The 21862-nt window shown below is 42.1% G+C and overlaps 1 protein-coding gene across 1 annotated transcript; it reads right to left on the bottom strand.

Moving 5' to 3' along the window:
* Nucleotides 1-3929: 3929 nt before the first annotated feature.
* Nucleotides 3930-14148, bottom strand: LOC115178003 (uncharacterized). Its single transcript, XM_029739015.1, has 9 exons — nt 13766-14148; nt 13024-13578; nt 12374-12635; nt 11902-12070; nt 11598-11703; nt 11211-11446; nt 7050-7208; nt 4723-4854; nt 3930-4401 (listed from the first exon to the last, which is right to left on the bottom strand). Exons 1-9 carry the CDS (start codon nt 13904-13906, stop codon nt 4392-4394), a joined length of 1770 nt encoding a protein of 589 aa, XP_029594875.1. The 5' UTR covers nt 13907-14148; the 3' UTR covers nt 3930-4391.
* Nucleotides 14149-21862: the final 7714 nt, after the last annotated feature.

The following is a 21862-nucleotide window of genomic DNA, read 5'->3' on the forward strand; positions in this document are numbered from 1 at the left end:
AGTTTCCCACAATTAGTTTGGTGAATTTTGGCCCATTCCTCCTGACAGAGCTGGTGTAACTGAGTCAGGTTTGTAGGCCTCGTTGCTCGCTCACGCCTTTTCAGTTCTGCCCTATAGGATTGAGGTCAGGGCTTTGTGATGGCCATTCCAACACATTGACTATGTTACATTAAACTATTTTGTGTGTTTTGGAGTGTCAGTGTAGTATGTGTAAGTGTATGGTTAGAGTCCAGTGAGTGTATATCGAGCCTATGGAAGAGAGTCAGTGCAGAAAATAATAACAAATATGAATAAAATAAGGGGGTCAATGTAAATAGTCCAGGTAACCATTTGATTAACTGTTCAGCAGTGCTATGGCTTAGGGGTAGAAACTGTTAAGGAGCCTTTTGGCACTCCGGGACCGCTTGCTGTGCAGTAGCAGAGAGAACAGTCTATGACTTGGGTGGCTGGAGCCTTCGACAATTTTTAGGGCCTTCCTCTGACACTGCCTGGTATAGAGCTTGAAGAATATTGAAACGAATAATAGGCAAATGTTGCACAATCCAGGTGTGGAAAGCTCTTAGAGACTTTACCCAGAAAGACTCACAGCTGTAATCGCTGCCAAAGGTGTTGTACAAAGTATTGACTCAAGGGTGTGAATACTTATGTAAATTAGATATTTCTGTATTAAATGTTCAATACATTTGCAAACATTTCTTAATATATGTTTTCACTTTTTCATTATGGTGTACTGTGTGTAGCTGGGTGAGAGAAAAACATATTTAATCCATTTTGAATTCAGGCTGTAAGACAACGAAATGTGAAATAAGTCAAGGTGTATGAATACTTTCTGAAGGCACTATAGACAAGGATGGGGGCTTGGGGTTTTGATGGGAAAGGTCTAGACTTTACAGGGAAGGACCATGGTTAGCAGGGTTGGCCTTCATTCCATTTCAACTCAATTAACTCTGAAAATGAAGTCAAATGCAGTTCATGAGTTCACTCAGTTCAGGAAACAACAATATCATTGAATTGGATTTTCTACGTTTTCAAATGTCCAATTGCTACATTTGCTGAGCTGAGCCAGACTGGAATGGAATCAGAGTTTTGCAGGCAGATCACCCGTGATACAAGTCAGTATTCGACATCCATCCATGGCTGAGGATGTCAGGATATGACGTGGAAACCGGCCACCAGGGGCAACAGTGAGCGCTGTTACCTTTAAGTAAGTTTTGGTTTTTCTAGGACATTGTGGATGTGGATAAGCATCTGCCTCTGACTCCAAAGGTTTCATGGTTGAATCCAGCGATAGAAAGTCAGTTTTGATAGTTTTGTTATAAGCCTATCCCAAACCTTACCCCTTATCTTAACCATTTGGAGTTAATGCCTAACCTTAAGATTTCGGTGTTAATGCCTAAACTTAACCTTAAACACTTTGAGATTTAACGTTTGGAACAACTTTGAAGTTGAGAAACATGGATGAACGTCTAATTCTGATGTGAGACTGTGAGACCTTGCAGAAATTTTGACACTTGCTGATAGATTTGTGGATCCAGGATCACATGTGGGATGTGGCTCCCTCTAGTGGTACTTTTCCATATAGACTTACCCACACTCCAGGGTTTCGACCAGGGTTATATGTTAATGTCAGCTCTAAAGACTTATGGTGACGGCATCATCAATCTCTGCATCATTTAAGTCTGTTGCTTTGTGAGAAGGTGTTAAAGTTCACAGATAGCCATTGTTATGTAAAAAACAGCTGAAAAGAACACAGAGCATTGCCTTGGCCCCAAATGAGAGCAGGTCTACCAGATCCATGGGTAAAATACTGGGTAAATCCTGTATGGAAATGCACCATTAGAAGCTGGATGTAGAAACCAATGGCATAAACTCTGGGTGGTCGTGGTTGTGAGGCACCATCTTTTACTTGAGCATTATTAGGTCACTGTAAACAAGGGCAACCAAGCCCACAATCCAGTGATAATCAAACAGAACAGAAAATACAACAACCACTGTTGTAATGTGTGGCAGAAAGAAGCAAACATTATTTTTGTCCCCACTAGTGACTACCCTTTTCCACTTGTACTCTAACTAGCTATCCCCCTTTCCCTTTCTTTAATATTCTCATGAATGGATTTCACATGAATTCTTGGTATTCCCATCTATGCAAATGGTATGTCCGGCATCTAGTGGTGTTTTGCAGTATGACATGACTGGAGTCCTGTCTATCTCTAACATGCTGACCGGACCAGTTGCAAAAATAAATGAACACCTACATGTTATTCAATCATTGCACGCACGCAAGCATCTCTTAGCCAGGTGCAAAAAGTAGAACTTGGTTCTATTTGTGACACTGGACGCGCTGCAAGTCCTGTATCTTCCATCTCCTCATTGTTTTTAGGAGCATCTACCCACGTGCATCTCCTCATTGGTTTGAGGAGCATATATCAAACCAAAATTTCAAATTCCAAATTTATTTTATAAAGCCCTTCTTACATCAGCTGGATATCATCAAAGTACTGTACAGAAGAAACCCAGCCTAAAACCCCAAACCAGGGCCCCCAAGGCAATGCAGGGTGTAGGAAGCACGGGGACTAGGAACACTCCCTAGAAAGGGCCAGAACTAGGAGGAAACCTAGAGAGGAACCAGGCTATGAGGGGTGGCCAGTCCTCTTCTTGGCTGTGCCGGGTGGAGATTATAACGATAAACATGGCCAAGATGTTTAAATGTTCATAGATGACCAGCAGGGTCAAATAATATAATCACAGTGGTTGTCAGAGGGTTGTCCCGAACCCCCCCACGGTCAGAACCTCAGGAGTAAATGTCAGTTGGCCTTTCATAGCCGGTCTATTCACAGGATATCTCTACCGCTCCTGCTGTCTCCTCGGTTACGCTCCAAGCTGTCTCTACAGAGTTTGCAAACAGCAAGTCTGGGACAAGGAGCACGTCCGGTGAAACAGGTCAGGGATTCCATACACCGCCAGGCAGAACAGTGAACTGGAAGCAGCAGCACAGCCAGGTGGACTGGGGACAGCAAGAGATCATCAGGCCAGGTAGTCCTGAGGCATGGTCCTAGGGCTCAGGTCATCCGAGGAGAGAGATAGGCGAGAAGAGAGGAAAGAGAGAAGAGAATTAGAGAGTGCATACTATACTTCACACGGACACCGGATAAGACAGGAGAAATACTCCAGATATACAGACTGACCCTAGCTCCCCGACACATAAACTACTGCAGCATAAATACTGGGGCTGAGACAGGAGGAGGTCGGGAGACACTGTGGCCCCATCCGACGATACCCCCGGACAGGGCCAAACAGGCAGGATATAACCCTATCCACTTTGCCAAAGCACAGCCCCCACACCACTAGAGGGATATCTTCAATCACCAACTTACCATCCTGAGACAGGGCCGAGTATAGCCCACAAAGATCTCCGCCACGGCACAACCCAGACAGGAGGATCACGTCAGTGACTCAACCCACTCAAGTGACGCACCCCTCCTCGAGACGGCATGGAAGAGCACCATTTACTATTACATTTAAGTCATTTAGCAGACACTCTTATCCAGAGCGACTCACAGTAGTGAATGCATACATTTCATGCATTTTTTTTTGCACCAGTAAGCAAATTGATATAAAACATCCCCACTAAATGTTTTTAAATGCTCACGAATTTCTACAAAATGAGCACAAATTTATATTAAACATGGCTACAAATTATGAAACGAGCTCACGAATTGTAAAACGTCCACGTACTGTAATATACATCCGCTCTACTTTTAGTTTTGGATGTTATGATGATATTCCCTGGAGGTCGGGGCCCACAGGGCAGGTGCCCTGCATGCCCATTCGGTAATCTGGCCCTGATCATGAAATTAAACTACAGGTATTGTTGTTACACATCCTCACACTGTCTTGAAGGATAAAACTGAGACTGTAGCCAGCTTCCATTTTACCTAATTTTATTGTCCAAAGAATGTTCTCATAGTCCAGAAGCATTGGATGAAAATCCACAATGTTGGTGCCATACAGGAGCACTGACCAATCTGCCTCCAAAAGAGGACTGCTGGTTTTGAGGATGGTGTGGAGGTCAGTGGTTGATGATCTGAGCACCCCCTGAGATGGTGAGTATGGTTTCAGTAGACCACTATTGAGCTGGTAGATCAGATAGGAGCTTCGAGGAAAGGTCATTTAGTGCTTTGAATGTGGTTCATATTGCCTTATAGTGAATTCAGGACTTGGACAGGGAGTTGATGCAGCTTAAAGATGCATTTACATGGGGGTTTGGATGATAGTGTCAAATTTCTTAGAATGAGCGAAAATATTGGAGTTTGGGGACTGGAGGGGATAATAGTCAAGTTGGGAAATGTGCAAATATTTAGATACAAACATATAGTCAAGTTGGGGATTATTCAGATATTCCTGTTGAAAAAGAGAAAAGACAGAAAGATATAATCTTACAGTATATTAAATTCATCCCATTGGGCCAAAACTGGTTGAATAAACATTGTTTCCACCTCATTTCAACAACCCAAATAATCTATGTGATGACGGTGAATCAATGTGGAAAACACAATTGGATTTTTTTCACCCAACATTTTTGGTTAATTTCACATTGGTTGATTTCCCAAATTTAAATCAAAACTAGACATTGAACTGATGTCTGTGCCCAGTGGGATTGGAGTTCTGTAATCATATCAGCTCATTTGTCATACTTCTTCTAATCATCCAGAGAGAATGTACCTTTCTTTGAGGTTAACCTTTGAGATGACCTCCCTCAAGGATTCTCGCTCTTTCCTCGGAGCGAATTTGTCCCACATTTTAGCAAAGTCGCCATTGGTGGCCACGTTTCTCAAGATATTGCGACCATGATGCCTGTGGACAAAGATATTAACCTGTTAGGGTATAGGGGGCAGTATTGAGAATTTTTTGAAAAAATATGTGCCCATTTTTAACTGCCTCCTACACCTACCCAGTAACTACAATATGCATATACTTATTATATATGGATAGAAAACACCCTAAAGTTTCAAAAACTGTTTGAATGGTGTCTGTGAGTATAACAGAACTCATTTGGCAGGCAAAACCCTGAGACAGATTCTGACAGGAAGTGGATACCTGATGTGTTGAATTGACTTTGAGCCTATGCCATTGAAAAACAAAGGGGGTGAGGAATATTCTGGCACTTCCTATTGCTTCCACAAGATGTCCCCAGCCTTTACAAAGTGTTTTGAGTGTTCTACAGTGAGATCTGACCGAATAAGAGCCATGGAACGTGATGGTCCATTAGACACCTGGCGTGCGAGTTGATGGTGGGTACTCTCATTCCGAAACGTTTTAAAAGAGAACCCAATGGTCCGCCTTGAATTTTATTCATGTTCTGGTTAAAAAAGGCCCTAATGATTTATGCGATACAACGTTTGACATGTTTGAACGAACGGAAATATATTTTTTCCGTTCTTGAAGTGAAGTGAAGTCCGGCTGGCTTAGATCATGCGCTACAACACGGAGGTTTTTCGACATAAATGATGAGCTTTTTTGAACAAAACTACATTCGTTATGGACCTGGGACTCTTTGGAAGTGACATCTGATGAAGAGAATCAAAGGTAATGGATTATTTATATAGTATTTTCGATTTTAGATTCCTCCAACATGGCGGTTAGTCTGTATCGCGATGCGTATTTTTCTGGCGCAGTGCTCAGATTATTGCAAAGTGTGATTTCCCAGTAAGGTTAATTTTAAATCTGGCAAGTCCATTGCGTTCAAGAGATGTAAATCTATAATTCTTTGAATGACAATATAATATTTTAGCAATGTTTTCTAATATTAATTAATTATTTTGTTGTCATGACTTGACTGCCGGTATTGGAGGGAAACGATTTCCTGAACATCAACGCCATAGTAAAACACTGTTTTTAGATATAAATATGAACTTGATAGAACTAAAAATGCATGCATTGTCTAACATAATGTCCTAGGAGTGTCATCTGATGGAGATTGTAAAAGGTTAGTGCATCATTTTAGCTGATTGTATGGTTTTGGTGAAGCCTGTCTTTGAATCGACAATGCATTGCACACCGCTATTGTCAATGTACTCTCCTAACATAACCTAACTTTATGCTTTCCCCGTAAAACCTTTTTGAAATCGGTAAACGTGGTTAGATTAAGAAGATGTTTATCTTTCAAAGGCTGTAAGTTAGTTGTATGTTTGAGAAATTTGAATTTGTACATTTATTTGGTTTCAAATTTGCCGCTCTTGAAATGCACCTGCTGTTGATAGGGTGCGCCACGGGGGGCACGCTAACGTCCCAGGTAGCCTCAAGAAGTTAATATCATCTTAAACGTGCAACATATCAAATAATTTCTCCTGTCTGTGATTAAAAACAGTACTCAAACGATGGCAACCTGAGAAAAAATATCCCATCAAAATAAGACATACATTAGGTAGAATTTGCAGGAGGGTCGAGAGCCGTGCGTCCTGCGAAACACAACCCAGCCAAGCCGTACTACTTCTTGACACAAAGCCCACTTAACCTGGAAGCCAGCTGCACCAATGTGTCGGAGAAAACACCATACACCTGGCGACCTTGTCAGCGTGCATTGGTCACCACAGGAGGTCGCTAGTTGGCGATGGGAGAAGAACATCCCTGGCGGCCTTTGGCTTCGGCTTAGCTTTTGGCTTTTTAACTTTCAAACCCACATGAGTGCCTGGACTTGGATTTTCCTATGCCATGTAGCACTTATTTGTGTTTATAATTTTTCCTATTTGTTTTCAATTACTATTCCCCTCCAAGAGAACCTGTGGTTGTTTTGGAATACCTAAAATCCGCAATTCAATCCATGACACCCTTTGTCAGCTGTCTACAGCATCTATGCTAATGTGGCTTTTAAAGGCAATTTCAATTTGTATTTGTGGTAAACGCTGCAGATGTCGACTCAAGAGTAAATTACCTTTACAAGCTGCATTGTCGGCGATCTAGTGCTATAGCGAGCCATGGATTGAATCACAGCCTAAATTAAGGCCGGCCATTATGTTTAAGCAAGCTACTTTACAGGAGGAACATCCCACCTGACTTCCTGTGCAGGGTCCACAGCCAGTTTACTGACGGCAATCAAGAAACGGTCAGTGAGGTCTTTCTTCCCAGACAGGAGACGAGACATCCCCATGACCTCAGCCAGTCTCTCCAGGTGCTGAGCAGTGCAGCTCCTCACCGCAGCGTTACGGTGGCTGAGGAAGGAAAAACAGAGCACATCAGTTACATGTCATAGAGATACATGAGTTAGGAGACGAATGATAATGGATTGTATTGATGAAGTCTCATCGATGGATCAAAATGTTCAGTAAGACTTTACATTAAAGTCCCTTAATATACCATTTATAAACTGTTTGTGAAGAGTTCAATTACCATTTATTAATCATTATTCCTACATTTGTAAATGTCAATGAGAAATCTATAAATAGTTATTTACACATTTATAAACGCTATTTTAAATGATTTGTTCATGATTTATCAGATGATTAATAAGGTATTTGATCATAGTGCCTTGTATATGATTTCATATTGTTAAATACCTTTCCACTCTCAGTCCAATTCTTGCTAGTCAATGTCAACTCATTGCCTATAAATATACATATTTATAAATGTATTTATATTCCAGCCCAGGCGCAATTTCGATTTTGGTCACTAGATGGCAGCAGTGTCAGTGCAAAGTCTTAGACTGATCCAATGAACCATTTTATATCTGTTCAAAATGTTGTATCAAGACTGCCCAAATGTGCCTAATTGGTTTATCAATACATTGTGCACTCTTCTCAAACAAATAGATTGATATTCTTTCACTGTAATACCTACTGTAAATTGGACAGTGCAGTTAAATTAACAAGAATTTAAGCTTTCTGCCCATATCTGTCCTGGGAAATGTTTTTGTTACTTACAACCTCATGCTAATCACATTTTCCTACATTAGCTAAACCATCCCGCGGGGGGGACACTGATCCCGTAGAGGTTTAATATCATAATGTTTCTTAAGACCTGCCGAAATGAAAACATGTGAATATTTGTGATGGTGTATATTAAATTGATTGACTTTGTAGTGTGGTAGTATTTGATATATAACTATTTATACATTAAAATGTTTATATTTTACGCTATAAAGATACTTAAAATATGCAAGCAAGCATTAGGCAATGAGTTGACATTGACTTGCAAGAATTGGACTGAGAGTGGAAAGGTATTTAACATTATGAAATCATATACAAGGCATTAACAAACATTACAATGCAATACCTTATGCATGATCAGAGGGGGGGGGGAGAGAAGTCATAGCCTGAAAGGCCATGCCCCAAGAGTCGCTGGGGTGGAGAGATAGAGAGAGCGTATCTCACTAGCGCAGGTCAGGAACAAAGAAAAAGAGAGAGACAATGAATCTAAGACTCTTAAAAGCCTCTGAGTTGTTAAAATAAAACAATGTGAGTTGTTAACCAATATGCTACTATAAAAGTGAACTTCCAATCAGATATCAGACCTACAGATGTAAACACAACTGAAACTCTGCTACCCAGAGTGGTGATGAGGGGGTTGGCGAGATAATTGAAATTATAAACCGGGTGGTTCGAGCCCTGAATGCTGATTGGCTGAAAGCTGTGGCGTATAACCTACCATTTGGTTTTGAAATATTGAAACCAAACCATATGATTTGAATTAAGTATTTAAGTAAACAACAGGAAAAGGTGACTGTAAGAAGCACTCATAATTTCAAATAGGCTACATGTCGTATTAAACTGCATATAAACACTCTAAATAGGTCAGGAGTCAGACATGTAGCCTAATACGAAATGTATTTGTAGTAGAGTTAAAATGGTTATTCCATCAAACTTCAAATTATTAGAATAGTACACAACGCAGAACAGAACAACCAGGTTCAGGGCCAAAGCCCGCGAACATGAATATTCCAAGTTCAGACAGAAGGGGGAGTCAGATCGCTTTGATCGCCAGGAACTTTACTTTTGGTGTCCATTTTTAATTGTTGCGCTACTGGTGCTGCCTGTTGATGTTAGGTAGGCAGTTACAGTAGCTGAATGATGTTAACATCTTTGTCACGGTTGTCGTCGGTGATGGAGGACCAAAACGCAGCAGGTATGTGTTTTCTCATCTTGATGATTATTTTTTTTCAAAAATGAATACCAAAATAACAAAACACGAAAATGAACGAACGAACAACTACAAACAGTCTGGCCAAGCATAAGGCTCAACACAGAACAATCACCCACAAATAACAACCACAAACACACCCTAATATATGGGACTCTCAATCAAAGGCAGATAGACAACACCTGCCTTCAACTGAGAGTCCCAACCCCAATTAACCAAACATAGAAACATGCATACTAGACTAAACATAGAATACCAGAAAACCAAACAGTGCCCAAAAAACCCCGGAATACTTAAACCAAATGCCCCTTCAACAAAAACACACCACCCCGAACCACATAAAACAAATACCCTCTGCCACGTCCTGACCAAACTACAATACTAATTAACCCTTATACTGGCCAGGACGTGACAATCTTCGGGTTTTGTTTCATTAAATATATTTTATTTCATCTGGGTGCTTGCATCACCTACTAACACCCTGGTACTACCCGTAGTTGCCATTCTCCTCAGTCCGAGAAAACACTGAGAAAGGTGTGTCTTGCAGATTACTCCTTTGTAGAAGTCCATATCGTGAAATAAATAAAACATCCCAAGGTTAATGCTGTAGATATTGTTATAAGGGAATGTGAGACTATAGAAACATGTAACTTTCAGAGTTTTATTGTTGTTATTAATATAGTTTACAGAGTGCTAAAAGTGCTGCTGTTGCTAGCTAGCATGCCTTTCTGTGATGCAGACGGTTAGCTGAGCTGGTGCGGGCGTTGCATTATGGGAGATGTAGTTTGGTCCTCTAAGGTCTGAATGGGATAGAGGCGATGTCACGTTGTAACTTGTTTGTGCTGCAAAGTTTTTTGTAAATTAGTTGTTTTATTTTGTACTGTCAACACTATGGCGCACGCGCGCAGCCAGTTTGGGTTCCGTGTAAGCTCAGCATTTAAACAACATTTTGATCAGACCTACCACGGTGGTAGGTCTGATCAGTGACGAGTCAGCCTACAGGGAGGAGGTCAAGCACCTGGCTGCATGGTGCGCTGACAACAACCTGGCCCTCAATGCAAAGAAAACCAAGGAGCTCATAGTGGATTAACAGGAAGTCTAAAAGCCGCAGCCACGCCCTAATTCTCATTGATGGCACTGAAGTGGAGCGTGTGCCCAGCTTCAAATCCCTGGGTGTCTACATCTCCGATGACCTCTCCTGGACCCGCAACACCTCAACCCTGGTCAAGAAGGCGCAGCAGCGCCTGTACTTTTTGAGGAGGCTGAAGAAGGCCTGCTTGTCTCCCAAGATCCTGGTGAACTTTTACCGCTGCACGGTCGAGAGCAATCTGACTAACTGCGCCACAGTGTGGTTTGGCAGGTGCTCCGTGGCTGACCGGAAGGCCCTGCAACAGGTGGTGAAAACCACCCACCACATCACTGGTGCCCAGCTCCCTGCCATCGGAGACCTCCAGCGCATCAGGGACCCTTCACATCCATGCCACAAACAAAAGGTACTGCCTCTCAGGGACCTTGTTGCACTACTCTCTTTGTCCATTTCACAGTACTACTGGACTCTGACATTGCTTTGCAAAATCTGATTAAGGACATAATTCAGTTGTACATGTACATGTCTACCTCGGTAACCTCATTGCTGCTCTCCCTGCATTTCAGTTGCATGCCTCCTTGCACTTTCAATTTGCCTTCATTGCACATTTAGACTTGCCATTTGCCTTCATTGCACATTTATACATCCCACTTAATAACGTACTTAGTTATTTTACTTTTTACTACACTTTTTGCACTCTTTTATTTGCACTTCTGGTCAGATACTAACTGCATTTCGTTGTACTTGTACTTGTTCAATGACAATAAAGTTGAATCTAATCTAATGTGTGGTATACTTAAGCGGGCAGTGACCATTTTGCACCAGAAAGTTCACTACATATCAATTATCTATTGCATTGTCACATCAGGTCCGTTTGGAGTGAATCCTAACTTCCATTCGAGTCAAACTTTCAATGTGAGACAAAGTGAACATTTGTGGAAGTCCGGATCTACCCCTTAGTGAGTGTTAATTGACCCCTCTCCCTCTTTACCTCAGCCCACCGACCAGCAGGGCATTCATGACACGGGTAGGGGTGCAGCTCTGCACCATGTGACCCAGGGCAAAGTTGGCGGCCTGCCGGATGAAGTTGTTGGCCTCGCTGGCTTTGTGCAGCAGCACGCGTGCCGTCCCCTCCACCTCACTGTCCATGGCCCTCTGGAGGTGAACGTACATGTCACCCAGTGTGGCCATGGCAGCACAGGACACTGCAGAGCGCAGGTTCTTCACCTGAATCATAATAACACGCACAGGACCAACTATTAATGTTGAGCAGTACAACCCACGAACATCAGAAACATGACACAATAATTTGGCTTGTTCTCCAAATGTAGCAGATTTGTGCAGATGAATGAATAGGGCAGTGAATGAATACAGCTACCTCATTTATAATGGCAAGGCAGATATCATGGAGTTTAGGCATCAGTATGTCCATGTGGTTCTGAGCCATCACACGGAGAGAGGTCAAGCCCTCGATCTTCTTCTCCCTGCAAGCCAGTGAAAGAAACGTAAGCAATTTCCACAACATTTTCCAAAAACATTATAATGATGTTCATCAATTAGGACTCTGGTCTCTTAATTTCAGAAGTTTCTACGCTCTGTAGCTCAAATCTACATTTCCAAGGACACTACACTGTGCTTCCTTTAGCCTAGCTCCATTGGTCTTGTCTACAGTGAATGCTCACCAGTCATCAGAGGTAGAGTGGAGCAGCTTAAAGGTCTTAGTCAGGGCCTGCTCTGGGTTGGACAGGGGCTGCAATCTGGCCTGGTCCTGACCTTTCTTTATTTGGCCCTTTGGCTCACTGGCTGCCTTCTTGTCTATGGGTTGACAGCAGACATCTATCTTTCTGTGAACTGTATGTATGTATGTATTTACTCATTTCCATATCTGTTTGTAGCTTTTAACACTAGAACATCTTAGTTCATTATGATATCATTTTAAATTTAGCACACATTTTTGGTGCTCAACCTGCTCAGAAGCAGGGTCTAATTCGCCTTGAGCAAAGGTTCTCACTGTGCAACAGGCAAAGCAAGTGTGGAAAAATGTCTTAGCCCTGGGCTAAATCCATTTGTGTCCCTTCCCTTCCTACTATGAGTCTACCTAGCTTCATCTCGCTGTCTAATTTAAATTAGTGTGAGTACATGAGAGGGACTGACCTGAGCCGGTATCAGCCTTTTGAAGGCTAAGGAACCTTGTAGGCCGAGGCAGTTTGCTCCTGGGCTTGGTAGGAGGGGGAGCAGGCCTGGGTGGGCTGTCACGCGACTTTACCGGGGTCCCAACATCCAAGTAGTCACGGAGCTCCGCAGGGGTGTTCATATCCACTGAGCTCAGGCTTCCCAGAGAGCTGGTGGCTATTTCCCCCATGGACATGGCCGAGCCCAAACTTCTCCTGCCCATGGCCTTCACCTCATGTACCACCTTTGGCGTAGACCAGAAAAGATTGCTCCCATCATAGAAATGCATATAGAACTAGTATATACATAAACTAATACACAGAGATCCTGTATTCTAGGATCTATTCTATCATGCCGTCAAAGAGAGTATCCTTTCTAACCTGTACCCCCGCACACTGTAACCCTCAACTAACCTGTACCCCCGCACACTGACTCGGTACCGATGCCCCCTGTATATAGCCTCGTCATTGTTATGTCATTGTGTTACTTTTATTATTATTATTGTTTACATTAGTTTATTTGTTAAATATTTTCCTAACTCTTCTTGAACTGCACTGTTGGTTTCACAGTAAGGTCTACACTTGTGTTTTCACAAATTTTCACATTTACAATAAATTCAAAGTCCATCCTACCTTCCAGGCCTCCTCCTTCAGGTGAGCCTCGATGTCCCTCACCTCCTCCATCAGGTCAATGGGTCCGTTGTTGTCAGCACAGCCCTGGTCCAACTGGACTTTCAGGGCTTTGACTCCCCGCCTGCCCTCCTTCTTCTTCTTGCCCCTCTTGGAGGGAGCTCCAGTGGGAGGGACGGGAACAGGCCGCACGCTACTGCTGCTGAATGACTTATTCACCTGGATGGACTCCAGAGAGTGAGATCCGGGTCGAACTTGAGCTCCGTCCACCCCCACCACGTTCTTCAGTGGGGCCAGAGCTATGTGTTCAAGCCTTCGTGGCAAAGGCCTCGGTGGAGCTTTCGGCCGCGGAATGCACTGAATAGAGGGGACGAAGTGGTGCGCGAAGGTGCTGCCAACCCCGATGAGAGCAGTCCGGACATAATTCTCATGGATAGCACTTATCTTTCTTTGCTTTGCTTCCATGGCCTCTCTCTCAGCTCTCTGCATCTGCAGAAGTCTGGCATCACTGATGAAGCCCCGATGGCCCTCTGGGATTGGGTAGCTCTCCTGATAGCCCTGGATCACAATGGTATAGTATGAAATGAATAGCAGAAGTGAAGTAGTCAAAATAGTTTCTACAGTGTGTCATATAAAGCTTTCAAGCTAAAGATGTTATGGATGTAGGCCTACTGTCTGTCTATGAAACCACAAAATAAACACAGTGATATTTTTGAAAAACGTTTGAAATACTGATGAGCCTTACAAAACTTGAAAACTTGTCCTGGTCATCCTGTTGGTTTAAAGCCATGTTTTGCTTCCTCAAGTTTTCGATGACGCTCTTCATCTGAGAGTTCTCCTTCTGGAGTTTGTCAAACTCACTTGACTTTCTTCCTCGATAAGCCATTGATGATAAATATTAACACTCTCAAAATAAGAACTTAACCTATCTCTGTGAGAGAACTATCATGAAATGAGTGGAAATGAAATTTTGCTTGTCAGATGGAACCAGCAATGATATCATGGCAAGGATTCCGTTACATTGTGATGTCATAATGGGGTCTGTTGACAGCACTGAGCACATGGTGAACATCCATGAAAGCTTTTTGATTCCCATATAAAATCATAAATGTGTGATGAATTTGTAAATAATATATATATATATATATAAACTCAGCAAAAAAGAAACGTCCCTTTTTTAGGACACTGTCTTCCACAGATAATTCGTAAAAATCCAAGTAACTTCACAGATCTTCATTGTAAAGGGTTTAAACACTGTTTCCCATGCTTGTTCAATGAACCATAAACAATTATTGAACATGCACCTGTGGAACAGTCATTAAGACACTAACAGCTTACAGACGGTAGGCAATTAAGGTCAGTTATGAAAACTTAGGACACCAAACAGGCCTTTCTACTGACTCTGAAAAACACCAAAAGAGAGATGCCCAGGGTCCCTGCTCATCTGCGTGAACGTGCCTTAGGCATGCTGCAAGGAGGCATGAGGACTGCAGATGTGGCCATGGCAATAAATTGCAATGTCCGTACTGTGAGACGCCTAAGACAGCGCAACAGGGAGACAGGACGGACAGCTGATCATACTCGCAGTGGCAGACCACGTGTAACAACACCTGCACAGGATCGGTACATGCAAACATCACACCTGCGGGACAGGTACAGGATGGCAACAACAACAACTGCCCGAGTTACACCAGGAACGCACAATCCCTCTATCAGTGCTCAGACTGTCCGCAATAGGCTGTGAGAGGCTGGACTGAGGGCTTGTAGGCCTGTTGTAAGGCAGGTTCTCACCAGACATCACCGGCAACAGCGTCGCCTATGGGCACAAACCCACAGTCGCTGGACCAGACAGGACTGCCAAAAAGTGCTCTTCATTGACGAGTCGTGATTTTGTCTCACCAGGGGTGATGGTCAGATTCACGTTTATCGTCGAAGGAATGAGCGTTACACCGAGGCCTGTACTCTGGAGCGGGATCAATTTGGAGGTGGACGGTCCGTCGTGGTCTGGGGCGGTGTGTCACAGCATCATATGACTGAGCTTGTTGTCATTGCAGGCAGTCTCAACGCTGTGTATTACAGGGAAGACATCCTCCTCCCTCATGTGGTACACTTCCTGCAGGCTCATCCTGACATGACCCTCCAGCGTGACAATGCCACCAGCCATACTGCTCGTTCTGTGCATTATTTCCTACAAGACAGGAATATCAGTGTTCTGCCATGGTTAGCAAAGAGCCCGGATCTCAATCCCGTTGAGCACGTCTGGGACCTGTTGGATCGGAGGGTGAGAGCTAGGGCCATTCTCCCCAGAAATGTCCGGGAACTTGCAGGTGCCTTGGTGGAAGAGTGGGGTAACATCTCACAGCAAGAACTGGCAAATCTGGTGCAGTCCATGAGGAGGAGATGCACTGCAGTACTTAATGCAGCTGGTGGCCACACCAGATACTGACTGTTACTTTTGATTTTAACTCCCCCTATGTTCAGGTACACATTATTTCATTTCCATTATTCCATTTCTGTTGAACTGGTTCAGTTTATGTCTCAGTTGTTGAATCTTGTTATGTTCATACAAATATTACACATGTTAAGTTTGCTGAAAATAAACGCAGTTTACAATGAGAGGACGTTTCTTTTTTTGATGAGTTATATATATATATATATATATACAGTTGAAGTCGGAAGTTTACATACACCTTAGCCAAATACATTTAAACTCCGTTTTTCACAATTCCTGAAATTGAATCCTAGTAAAAATCCCCTGTCTTAGGTTAGTTAGGATCACCACTTTATGATAAGAATGTGAAATGTCAGAATAATAGTAGAGAGATTGATTTATTTCAGCTTGTATTTCTTTCATCACATTCCCAGTGGGTCAGAAGTGTACATACACTCAATTAGTATTTGGTAGCATTGCCTTTAAATTGTTTAACTTGGGTCAAACGTTTCTAGTAGCCTTCCACAAGTTTCCCACAATTAGTTTGGTGAATTTTGGCCCATTCCTCCTGACAGAGCTGGTGTAACTGAGTCAGGTTTGTAGGCCTCGTTGCTCGCTCACGGCTTTTCAGTTCTGCCCTATAGGATTGAGGTCAGGGCTTTGTGATGGCCATTCCAACACCTTGACTTTGTTGCCCTTAAACCATTTTGTGTGTGTGTTTTGGAGTGTCAGTGTAGTATGTGTAAGTGTATGGTTAGAGTCCAGTGAGTGTATATCGAGCCTATGGAAGAGAGTCAGTGCAGAAAATAAGAACAAATATGAATAAAATAAGGGGGTCAATGCAAATAGTCCGGCTAACCATTTGATTAACTGTTCAGCAGTGCTATGGCTTAGGGGTAGAAGCTGTTAAGGAGCCTTTTGGCACTCCGGGACCGCTTGCTGTGCAGTAGCAGAGAGAACAGTCTATGACTTGGGTGGCTGGAGCCTTCGACAATTTTTAGGGCCTTCCTCTGACACTGCCTGGTATAGAGCTTGAAGAATATTGAAACGAAAAATGGGCAAATGTTGCACAATCCAGGTGTGGAAAGCTCTTAGAGACTTTACCCAGAAAGACTCACAGCTGTAATCGCTGCCAAAGGTGTTTGTACAAAGTATTGACTCAAGGGTGTGAATAGTTATGTAAATTAGATATTTCTGTATTAAATGTTCAATACATTTGCAAACATGTCTTAATATATGTTTTCACTTTTTCATTATGGTGTACTGTGTGTAGCTGGGTGAGAGAAAAAACATATATTTAATCAATTTTGAATTCAGACTAACACAACGAAATGTGGAATAAGTCAAGGTGTATGAATCATTTCTGAAGGCACTGTAGACAAGGATGGGGGCTTGGGGTTTTGATGGGAAAGGTCTAGACTTTACAGGGAAGGACCATGGTTAGCAGAGTTGGCCTTCATTCCATTTCAACTCAATTAACTCTGAAAATGAAGTCAAATGCAGTTCATGAGTTCACTCAGTTCAGGAAACAACAATATCATTGAATTGGATTTTCTACGTTTTCAAATGTCCAATTGCTACATTTGCTGAGCTGAGCCAGACTGGAATGGAATCAGAGTTTTGCAGGTAGATCACCCGTGATACAAGTCAGTATTCGACATCCATCCATGGCTGAGGATGTCTGGATATGACGTGGAAACCGGCCACCAGGGGCAACAGTGAGCGCTGTTACCTTTAACCTGTTGGGGGTAGGGGGCAGTATTTACACGGCCGGATAAAAAACGTACCGATTTAATCTGGTTACTACTCCTGCCCAGTAACTAGAAAATGCATATAATTATTGGCTTTGGATAGAAAACACCCTAAAGTTTATAAAACTGTTTGAATGGTGTCTGTGAGTATAACAGAACTCATATGGCAGGCAAAAACCTGAGAAGGTTTCATGCAGTAAGTGGCCTGTCTGACAAGGAGTCGTTCTTCTTGTCTCCGCTTATTGAAGAGTGGGGATCTTAGCTGTAACGTGACACTTCCTACGGCTTCCATAGGCTCTCAGAGCCCGGGAAAACACTGAACGATGACGAGGCAGCCTCAGGCTGAAACACATAATCGCCTTTGCCAAGTGGCCGATAAGAGGACAAAGGAATTAGGCGCGTGCCCGATTCGACCCCGTGCTGCATTTTCTTTCGGCTGTTTACCTAATTGCAGATTCCCGGTCGGAATATTATCGCTTTTTTACGAGAAAAATGGCATAAAAATTGATTTTAAACAGCGGTTGACATGCTTCGAAGTACGGTAATGAAATATTTAGAAATCTTTTATCACGAAATGCGCCGTGCGCGTGACCTTTTATTTACCATTGGGATAGTGTCTTGAACGCACGAACAAAACGTCACTGTTGGAACATAACTATGGATTATTTTGGACCAAACCTACATTTGTTATTGAAGTAGAAGTCCTGGGAGTGCATTCTGACGAAGAACAGGAAAGGTAATCAAACTTTTCTAATAGTAAACCGGAGTTTGGCGAAGGCTAAACTTGGTGGGTGTCTAAATGGCTAGCCCTGTGATGCCGGGCTATCTACTTAGAATATTGCAAAATGTGCTTTCACCGAAAAGCTATTTTAAAATCGGACATATCGAGTGCATAGAGGAGTTCTGTATCTATAATTCTTAAAATAATTGTTATGCTTTTTGTGAGCGTTTATCGTGAGTAATTTAGTAAATTGTTAGTAAATTCATCGGAAGTTTGCGGGGGGTATGCTAGTTCTGAACGTCACATGCTAATGTAAAAAGCTGGTTTTTGATATAAATATGAACTTGATTGAACAAAACATGCATGTATTGTATAACATAATGTCCTAGGTGTGTCATCTGATGAAGATCATCAAAGGTTAGTGCTGCATTTAGCTGTCTTCTGGGTTTTTGTGACATTATATGCTAGCTTGAAAAATGGGTGTCTGATTATTTCTGGCTGGGTACTCTGCTGACATAATCTAATGTTTTGCTTTCGTTGTAAAGCCTTTTTGAAATCGGACAGTGTGGTTAGATTAACGAGAGTCTTGTCTTTAAATAGCTGTAAAATAGTCATATGTTTGAGAAATTGAAGTAATAGCATTTCTAAGGTATTTGAAAATCTCGCTACAGGATTCAACTGGCTGTTACGTAGGTGGGACAATTTGGTGCCACCTGCCCTAGAGAGGTTAAGTAAGTTTTGGTTTTTCTAGGACATTGTGGATGTGGATAAGCATCTGCCTCTGACTCCAAAGGTTTCATGGTTGAATCCAGCGATAAAGTCATTTTTGATAGTTTTGTTATAAGCCTATCCCAAACCTTACCCCTTACCTTAACCATTTGGAGTTAATGCCTAAACTTAACCCTAACCTTAAAATCCGGAGTTAATCCGTAAATTTAACCTTAAAACCTCTTACATCTAGATGTTCCGCTAGCAGAACGCCTCGCCAATATCCAATGATAGAGCGTGGCGCGAAATACAAACTCCTCGAAAACTTCCATTTTTCAAACATTTGACTTTTTTTACACCATTTTAAAGACAAGACTCTCCTTTATCTAACCACATTGCCCGATTTCAAAAAGGCTTTACAACGAAAGCAAAACATTAGATTATGTCAGGAGAGGACCCAGCCAGAAATAATCACACACCCATTTTTCAAGCTAGCATATAATGTCACAAAAACCAAAACCACAGCTAAATGCAGCACTAACCTTTGATGATCTTCATCAGACATTATGGACATTATGTTATACAATACATGTATGCATGTTTTGTTCAATCAAGTTCATATTTATCTCAAAAAACAGATTTTTACATTAGCATGTGACGTTCAGAACTAGCATACCCACCGAAAACTTCCGGTGAATTTACAAAATTACTCATGATAAACGTTCACAAAAAACAAATTATTTTTAGTATTATAGATACAGAAGTCCTTTACGCAATCGCGGTGTCCGATTTTAAAATAGCTTTTCGGTGAAAGCACATTTTGCAATATTCTGAGTAGATAGCACGGCCATCATGGCTAGCTATTTTGACACCCACCAAACTGAGATTTACTATAAGAAAAATTGGATTACCTTTGCTGTTCTTCGTCAGAATACACTCCCAGGACTTCTACTTCAACACCCAATGTTGTTTTGGTTCCAAATAATCCATAGTTATATCCAAATAGCTGCGTTCTGTTCTTGCGTTCAAGACACTATCCGAAGGGTGACGCGCCGGCGGGTATCGTGACAAAAAAATTCAAAATATTCCATTACCGTACTTCGAAGCATGTCAAACGCTGTTTAAAATCAATTTTATGCGATTTTCTCATAAAATAGCGATAATATTCCGACCGGGAGACATTGTATCCGTTCAAAGACTGAAAGAAGTAAAATGGAGTCGTCACATGCACGCGCGCACCCGTGTCATTGTTCTCAGATCGACCACTTTCCAAATCCCCTACTGTTTTTCGCCCAGGGACTGCAGAGTCATCATTCCCCGTTCTGGCGCCTTCTGAGAGCCTATGGGAGCCTTAGAAAATGTCACGTTACAGCAGAGATCCTCTATTTTCCATAAAGAGGCTATAGAAGGCCAAGAAATGGTCAGAGGGGGCACTTCCTGTATGATATCTTCTCAGGTTTTGGCCTGCCATATGAGTTCTGTTATACTCACAGACACCATTCAAACAGTTTAACCTCTCTGGCGCATGTGGGACGAACTCGTCCCACCTACGTAACAGCCACTGAAATCCAGTGGCGCGATTTTTGAATCGTTAGAAATACTATTACTTCAATTTCTCAAACATATGACTATTTTACAGCTATTTAAAGACAAGAATCTCGTTAATCTAACCCCACTGTCCGATTTCAAAAAGGCTTTACAACGAAAGCAAAACATTAGATTATGTCAGCAGAGTGCCCAGCCAGAAAAAATCAGACACCCATTTTTCAAGCTAGCATATCATGTCACATAAACCCAAACCACAGCTAAATGCAGCACTAACCTTTTATGATCTTCATCAGATGACACACCTAGGACATTGTGTTATACAATACATGCATGTCTGTTCAATCAAGTTCATATTTATATCAAAAACCAGCTTTTTACATTAGCATGTGACGTTCAGAAAAAGCATAACCCCCGCAAACTTCCGGGGAATTTACTAACAGTTTGCTAAATTACTCACGATAAACGTTCACAAAAAGCATAACAATTATTTTAAGAATTATAGATACATTACTCCTCTATGCACTCGATATGTCCGATTTTAAAATAGCTTTTCGGATGAAGCACATTTTGCAATAATCTAAGTACATAGCCCGGCATCACAGGGCTAGCTATTTAGATACCCACCCAGGTCAGCCTCCACCAAAATCACATTTCCTATAAGAAAAATGTTCTTACCTTGCTTGTTCTTCGTCAGAATACACTGCCAGGACTTCTACTTCAATAACAAATGTTGGTTTGGTCCCAAATAATCCATCGTTATATCCAAACAGCGACGTTTTGTTCGTGAGTTCTAGACACTATCAGAATGCTTCTTCACGGTGTCGCGCATGGCGCATTGGCGTGACAAAAATGTCTAAATATTCCATTACCGTACTTCGAAGCATGTCAACCGCTGTTTAAAACCAATTTTTATGCCATTTATCTCGTAGATAAGTGATAATATTCCGACCGGGAATATGCATTGAGCCTAAACAGCCGAATAAAATTTCTCCTCAGGAGCGAATCGTGCACGCGCCTCATTCAAAGGTCCTCTGAGCAGCCACTTACAAAAGGTGATAATGTGTTTCAGCCTGAGGCTCCCTCGTAAACCTTCAGGTTTTTCGCGGGTTCTGAGAGCCTATTGGAGCCCTGGGAATTGTCACGTTACAGCTAAGATCCTTACTTTTCAATAAAAAGATGCAAGACGCACGACTCCTTGTCAGACAGGGTACTTCCTGCTTGAAACCTTGTCAGGTTTTTGCCTGCCATAGGAGTTCTGTTATACTCACAGACACCATTCAAACAGTTTTAGAAAATTCAGAGTGTTTTCTATCCAAACCTGAACAATAATATGCATATTCTAGCTTCTGAGTTGGTATAGGACGCAGTTAAAAATGGGAACATATTTTTTCCAAAATTCTCAATACTGCCCCTTATCCCCAAAAGGTTAAGAAACTTTAGGGTGTTTTCAATCCAAATAAAATAATTGTATGCATATTCTAGTTTCTGGGCAGGAGTAATAACCAGATTAAATCGGGTACGTTTTTTATCCGGCCGTGAAAATACTGCCCCCTATCCTAAACAGGTTAAATGAATTGTATTTACACATTGAATCCGACTGCAGATAACTCTAGCATAGTGGTAGATACAGTATCTCAGAAGGACTGTTCCGACTAGGGGTTAGGCAAACTTAGTCCTTATCTC

Source organism: Salmo trutta, chromosome 38 (genome assembly GCF_901001165.1).
Source record: "Salmo trutta chromosome 38, fSalTru1.1, whole genome shotgun sequence".
Lineage (NCBI taxonomy): Eukaryota > Metazoa > Chordata > Actinopteri > Salmoniformes > Salmonidae > Salmo > Salmo trutta.